The following is a 7366-nucleotide window of genomic DNA, read 5'->3' on the forward strand; positions in this document are numbered from 1 at the left end:
GTGTATTTGGAACAGTACATCGTTTTCATCATCACGATATTAAAAAAAAAAAAATGTTGAGACTCTGGAAAGAGTGCAGAGAAGAGCAACAAAGATGGTTAGGGGACTGGAGGCTAAAACATATAAAGGACGGTTGCAGAAATTGGGTGGGTCTAGTTTAATAAAAAGGAGGACCAAGGGTGACATGATAGCAGTCTTCCAATATCTGAGGGGCTGCCCCAAAGATGAGGGGGTCAAGCTACTCTCCAAAGCGCCTGAAGGCAGGACAAGAAGCAACAGATGGAAACTAATCAAGGAGAGAAGCAACCTAGGAGACATTTTTCCAACAGTGAAAATCAGCGGAATGGCTTGCCTCCAGAGGTTGTGGGTGCTCCATCCCTGGAGGTTTTCAAAAAGAGACTGGACAGCCATTTGTCTGAAATGGTGTAGGGTTTCCTGCCTGGGCAGGGGGAGGGGTTGGACTAGAAGACCTCCAAGGTCCCTTCCAAGAAGCAATGGATGGAAACTAATCAAGGAGAGAACCAACCTAGAACTAAGGAGAAACTTCCTGACAGTGAGGACAATTAATCAGTGGAACAACCTGCCTCCGGAAGCTGTGGGTGTTCCAACACTGGAGGTTTTTAAGAAGAAGACATTGGACAATCCTTTGTCTGAAATGGCGTAGGATCTCCTACCTGAGCAGGGGGTTGGACTAGAAGACCTCCAAGGTCCCTTCCAACTCTTATTATTCTATTCTGTATTCTGACATTCAGGAAAGCTAAGACAAAGATCTGGTTCTAAAATGAAACAAAAAATTAATTGACGTCCTGCCATCTTCCATGGCCAAAGGCGAACCGTTGGGTTCTTGGAAGGTTACTTGAAAATTTAGTGGGGTAGAGTAGATCAGCTTGAGCGGGTACATGAAACCATCACCAGAGACAGTTCTCTAGAGCAGAAGTCCCCAACCTTTTGGGCACCAGGGACCGGTTCCGTGGAGAGAGGGTTTTCCACGGACAGGAGGGTACATGATTTTGTGTGCTGCCTGCATCCCACGGATGGGGCTTTGCTTGTTTGTGTGGACCGATTGCTGGCATCCCATGGCCCGATACTGGTCCACGGACCAGGGATTGGGGACCCCTGCCCTAGAGAGTACAGCGTCTGGGAGCTAAAGGGGAGGGAGAAAGGAGATCCTCGAACTACATTGCAGTCAGCTTGGCCTCCAGCCTGCCCACTATCCTTGCCCATTATCATTGCAGGTTAATTTTGTTGCAGCTATTGATGTGTATGAAGATGGAGAAGCTGCCCTCCTATTGTGCTATAACTGTAAGTACCGCTGTCTCCCTAGAAGCGCCGAAGACGCTGAGCCTTCTCTGGCGTCAACCCATCTCTTTTTCTTGTTTCCTTCTCTGTTGCAGATGTTTGCTATTACCGCAAAGTCTGCCCCTTTAACGGAGGCACAGCTCTGGTCCAACCTCTGGCATCAGACTACCACTTCAGCTGGAACCAGATTCCTTATGCGATCGGTAAGAAAACTGCGCTGCGGGTGTCCCAAAGGTGTTTTTTGTCACGAGGCAACTGGACTCTCTTGTTTTCCTTTGAAGACATTTCGCTTCTCATCCCAGGAGCAGCTCTGAGTGGACGGTGGGGAATGGAAACAACATAGGAGAACAAAGCCATCAGGACAAGAGTCAGCAGTCCATCTATGTTTGAAAGACAAAGGCCATTCTTTTGAAGTTTTGGACAGAGAGGACCACTGGTTTGAAAGAGGGTTCAAAGAGGCAATCTAGGTCAAAACTGAACAGCCCTCTCTCAACAGAGGGGGAGGGATCCAACGTCATCTATCGCTAATCTACCACACAGTCTTTTCAACAGTTCCAAGAAGGCTCCACATCCATTTGCGCTATTCTTGGATGAGAAGCGAAACGTCTTCAAAGAAAAAAAGAAAGTCCAGTTGCCTCGTGATAAAGCATCTTTGGGATAACTATGACCTGGATGACTTGAGAATCTTCATAGACATTAAGCTGTGGTTGACTTTTAGCTGGGAGGTTGACCAGCAGCACATCTGGAGAGCTTGAGGAATGCCTGTGACCTTCTGGATCTGAACTGCTTCTGGGTTGTCTTCTTCATTAAGGACCTCCTCTTTCCCCCAACCCCTTGTCTCCTGCAGTTTGCGCCTTTCCTTACATCTTGGCCTTCACTAATGACTCCATTGAGATCCGCTTGGTGGTCAACGGGAACCTCGTCCATACAGCGGTGGTCCCAGCCTTGCAGCTGGTGGCTTCAAGGGTAAGGAGAATGGGCGGAACCTGATCTGCCGCATCTATTCCCTTTCCCCCACCCAGACTGTTCTCACCATTTTGGGTTAGCTCTGAGATGTTTGAGCCCTCCATCACCTCTTCTCCAGCCCCTCTTGGTTAGTGAGTGAATTAATCAACCCTTCATTAAATTTCCACCCTGCTTCAGTTGTACAGCCAAGACACATTTCCCATTCGTGAGGTCTACTAAAGCTTGGGAACTTTCTCTCAAAAACGTTTGAGTCTTTGAAGGTTTTTAAGAAGAGATTGGACAACTGTTTGCCTGAAATGATAACAGGGTTTCCTGCACAAGCAGGAGGTTGGTCTAGAAGACCTCCAAGGTCCCTTCCCAACTCTGTTCTTCTGTGTGTGTAGTGGACGAGAAGTTCAGTTCTTGTTAAGTTTGAAGAGCCTCTTCTTTCTCAGCCTCAGTTGTTCCAATCCTTTTTAAAGATGAGAGACTTCTTTTTTTAAAAAAAATTTAAATTATTTTTCACCATACACCATACACCCAAACAAACTTAAAATACATAAACATAAATCTTTTCTTTTAACAGAACAGTACTATACATTTTAAGCATTCTTTACATCTTATTTACATTTTATGTACATCAATAATTATGTCTTTTCCTTTCTCTGTTCTAGCCAATTATAACATTTATTCCAAATTTCATAAAATTCTGTCGCCTCCTTGTCTTTTAATTCTAACGTAAGTTTATTCATTTCTGCGCATTCCAAGATTTTGTACATATATCATTTGTGGGAATATTTTCACTCTTCCAACATTGAGCATATGCTATACGAGCTGCAGTCAATATGTGTATAATGATATGTTGGAGTTGTTTTCCCATCTTTAAATTTGTTATGCCCAAAAGAAATAATTCTGGTTTAAAATCCATTTGTATCTCCGTTATCTCCTGTATCCAATCTCTTATTCGTTCCCAATAATTTTTTGCTTTGGGGCACAGCCACCACATGTGATAAAATGTTCCTTCTCTGATTTTACATTCCCAATAATTTTTTGCTTTGGGGCACAGCCACCACATGTGATAAAATGTTCCTTCTCTGATTTTACATTCCCAATAATTTTTTGCTTTGGGGCACAGCCACCACATGTGATAAAATGTTCCTTCTCTGATTTTACATTCCCAATAATTTTTTGCTTTGGGGCACAGCCACTACATGTGATAAAATGTTCCTTCTCTGATTTTACATTCCCAATAATTTTTTGCTTTGGGGCACAGCCACTACATGTGATAAAATGTTCCTTCTCTGATTTTACATTCCCAATAATTTTTTGCTTTGGGGCACAGCCACTACATGTGATAAAATGTTCCTTCTCTGATTTTACATTCCCAATAATTTTTTGCTTTGGGGCACAGCCACCACATGTGATAAAATGTTCCTTCTCTGATTTTACATTCCCAATAATTTTTTGCTTTGGGGCACAGCCACCACATGATTTTACATTTCCAACACTTCAGGTCTATATTTTTATACATTTTAGCCAATCTCGCCGGTGTTGAACGCCAATAAAGATGAGAGACTTCTGTTAGACAAGGGCTGGGAGAAGCCACATTTGCTAACTCAACTCACTTCTCCTTCCAGTCAGATATCTACTTCAGAGCAGCCACGGCTGTGAGCGAGGTGTCTAACAGCAGTTCGAAGGAGACCAGCTTGCCTGGGTCCCCTCAGACGCCTTCCGTTCAAGAAAATCTCATTTTCTCTCCTTCCTCAGCAGAAGGTAAGCTGGGCTGAAGGCCAACAAGCGGCTGATTGCTAAAGCACTGGTCCTTTCCTACCTCGATTCCAAATATTGGACTTTCTGTTTTATCCTATCACAGAGGTTAGGCTGCCTCGGGGGGGAGGGGGGATCAGATAACTGTTCTTCCTAGAAGGAGCAGATAAGGAGGGAGACCCAGGCGACACAGTATTGAATAACTGGAGGTTGTATAAATATTTATAGAAGCATATACCGAGAAGGTTATTAATGTAAGAGAAAATTAATCTTATTGTATATAATACAGATAGGGAAATTTGGAGAGAGGAGTTGCTCGGACATTACCCCTGAATTGTATCTGAAGAGGGATGAGAGGGACGAAAGGAGAGGAGAGAGAAAAGAGTAAAGGAGGGGAGAAGGGAGTAGGAAGGTTGGAGGAGAAGAGGAGAAGTGGGGAGAAAGGGAAGGAGAGTGGTGAAGGAAAGAGAAGAGGAGAGGAAGAAGAGGGAAGTAGGGAAGAGAAGAAAGGGAGAAAGAAGGTAGAGAAGAAGGAGTGTGGATACAGTGAAAGGGAAAATGGGCGAGCCACACCAAAAGTCATGTGTGTGTATTTATCTCATTTTATGAAAAGTACTTCTATATATGAATGTAAAAAGAATGCATGTTAACATCTGATAAATGTCACGGTATATGTATGGGGGAGAGTTTGGAAAAATAAAAAAAAATATTAAAAAAAAAAAAAAGGTAAGTGTTCTTCCTCAGAAATATGTCTGGAGATTCTCAGTCCTCCAGCTCAGGGTTGTCCCAAAGGTGCTCTTTCAGGAGGCAACTGGACTTCCTTTGTTTTTCCTTGAAGACGTTTCGCTTCTCACCCAAGGAAGCTTCTTCAGCTCGGACCAAGAAGCTTCTTCAGTCAGAACGGAGGATGAGACGCGAAACGTCTTCAAGGACAAAAAAGCACCTTTGAACTGGAAGCGGCTTAGCATCTCCTGGAATCCCTGCAGCGAGTCAAGTCAATAACATGGTCCTTAAATGAGTCTGGATTGACTTTGCTGCTCAGAAGGTCACAAAAGGGACCCCCCCTGGGACGCTGCAACCGTCGTTGCCGAGCGTCTGGATTTTGATCATGTGACCCTGGGGAGGCGGCTGCAAGGGTGATAACTGTGAACAACAGTCGTAACTTCCGACGGTCGCTAAATGAACTAAATCGAGGACTACCTGCAATGTGAGCGTGCGTGCGTGGAAGGCAAAGCTTCCAGAAATGCTTGATTGACCACCGGCTCTTTGGCCAGCCGTCTGAAGCCACGTCGGGTGTCAGCGTCGTTCTCTTCCTCCTTCCAGGTGAAGCTTTGGGCCGAAATATCTACAAAATCCCCCTCAGCAATCTGGTGGGCAGGAGCATCGAGCGCCCGCTGAAATCTCCCATGGTGCCCAAGGTCATCACCACCCCGACGTCGGCTGGCATGGCCCCCGTGCCCGTCGCACCTTCCCTCTCCTTGTCGCGGATAGAGATCAAACAGATTGCCAGCAGAACCCGCAAGGAACTGCTCGGTAAAGTTGGCAACATGTTCTGGGTATCCTATGAAACAGGACTTTACAGACATGGGGCCACCAACTCTAGGGCCAGGGGAAAGTTCTGAGGTGGTATCGTCAAAATCAATCAATCAATCAGAACAGAGTTGGAAGGGACCTTGGAGAGGTCAATTTGAGACAAGTGGCTGTCTAGTCTCTTCTTAAAAACCTCCAGGGATGGAGCAGCCACAACTTCTGAAGCACCCACTGGTTAATTGTCCTCACTGTCAGGAAGTTTCCCCTTAATTCCAGGTTGCTTTATTGTTTTTCTATTATTATTATTATTATTATTATTATTATTATTATTATTATTATTATTATTATTTCTGGCAATTATTACCCACCTTAAGAGAACTTTCCTGAAGTTAGAAAAGCAAGCAGGGAAACATCTCCCAAGGATTGACGGATATCCTTCCCTGGATTCTGTAGGCCTCTTAAATGATCCTTCTTCCAAGTCCGAAGGTGGTCCAAAGCAGAAGAAGCTTCCATCAAAATCATCAGAACCCAAACAGGGAACTCTACGGTCCTCGAGCAGTGACAGGTAAGCAGCGATCGACACAAGAGAGAGTTGGAGTGAGGCTACAGGTGAGGCAAATGAATAGAATAGAACAGAACAGAACAGAACAATAGAATATGAAATGGAGAGAGTAGAGTGGAGTGGAATGGAATGGAACAGAACAGAACACTACAGTACAGAACAGAACAATAGAATATGAAATGGAGAGAGTAGAGTGGAGTGGAATAGAATAGAATAGAATAGAATAGAATAGAATAGAATAGAATAGAATAGAATAGAATAGAATAAAATAGAATAGAATAGAATAGAATAGAATAGAATATGAAATGGAGAGAGTAGAGTAGAGTAGAGTAGAATGGAATAGAATAAACGGAATGGAATAGAATAGAATAGAGCTGGAAGGGACCTTGGAGGTCTTCTAGTTCAACTGTGATGGCTAAACCTTTCTAAGATCACAGCCTCTTCTACAACGCACCCTGCCCTCTTCCCATTTCTGCTTTCCTCTCCCCAGGCTGCTTGTGACCTCCTTCCAGAGCAGTTCCGAAGACCCCCACTTCTCTACTGGCTCAGACGTTGACCCTGCCCCACTGGAGGAGGAAGAGGGCCAGCCCAGCGCTCTCTTCCAACTTGGGGCCTCCTTTGAGGAAGGTGCCATTGACTTGAAGTGAAGACAACCGGGACAATCAATCTTTGCACGCAACTCTCCCGTCCCTCCCTCCCTCCTGTTCTCTGCCATTGACACCCCCTCCCGCCCCCGTTTTGTACAGCCCTCTAAAACGGTATCCATCACAGCAAAAAAGCCCTAGTAATTTTAGAAAGGGGTCTCCACGTGCGATCCAAGAGGGGAACCGAAGGATCCAACTTTGGATGCCTTGAATTGTTTCAGTTGATGGATTGATCGAACGAGAGGCCAGGTGTGCGTGCGTGTGCGTATAGTCCTTTTGGTGATAAGAGGCGATCAGCCAGTTCTTTTGTGGTATTGTTGAAAAACAAAGCTCGGGTGAAGGATCCGATGAGTTTTAATCAGTGCGTTGATTAAACGTCTCTCTATTTTCACGTGGGATTTCAAGGAACGGACTGCTTACAGTTCAGGGGTGGGGCGAGTCCTAAGTGCCCCCCCTCCTTCATGGCAATAGCCAACAGTCATGTTCCCTTTCTCCATCAGTACTAGAGGACAGTTGCTGGGGATTGTCCCCAGATTAGGAGATTAGAATGGAAAGAATGGAGAATGGAAGTTTTCTGACAGACATTTCTCCTGGTTGGGAACTAGAAGGAGAGTCCTGG

At 44.8% G+C, this 7366-nt stretch overlaps 1 protein-coding gene across 5 annotated transcripts in view; it reads left to right on the forward strand.

The window, feature by feature from the left end:
- GARNL3 (GTPase activating Rap/RanGAP domain like 3) overlaps nt 1-7145 on the forward strand; it is a 52307-nt gene extending 45162 nt beyond the window's left edge. For 4 of the 5 annotated variants that reach the window (XM_039327092.1, XM_039327095.1, XM_039327093.1 and 1 more), the window contains exons 23-29: nt 1236-1302; nt 1395-1502; nt 2147-2265; nt 3882-4017; nt 5335-5544; nt 5995-6106; nt 6594-7145. In XM_039327092.1, the coding sequence (XP_039183026.1) occupies nt 1236-1302; nt 1395-1502; nt 2147-2265; nt 3882-4017; nt 5335-5544; nt 5995-6106; nt 6594-6750 (909 nt within the window). In that variant the 3' untranslated portion in view covers nt 6751-7145. Of the gene's footprint in view, nt 1-1235; nt 1303-1394; nt 1503-2146; nt 2266-3881; nt 4018-5334; nt 5545-5994; nt 6107-6593 lie in introns of those variants that run through there. The other variant, XR_005554720.1, reaches the window with a different exon arrangement.
- The last annotated feature ends 221 nt before the right edge of the window (nt 7146-7366 follow it).

The sequence above is a fragment of the Crotalus tigris genome, unplaced genomic scaffold, assembly GCF_016545835.1.
Source record: "Crotalus tigris isolate CLP2741 ecotype Arizona unplaced genomic scaffold, ASM1654583v1 scf7180000024350.909852, whole genome shotgun sequence".
NCBI lineage: Eukaryota > Metazoa > Chordata > Lepidosauria > Squamata > Viperidae > Crotalus > Crotalus tigris.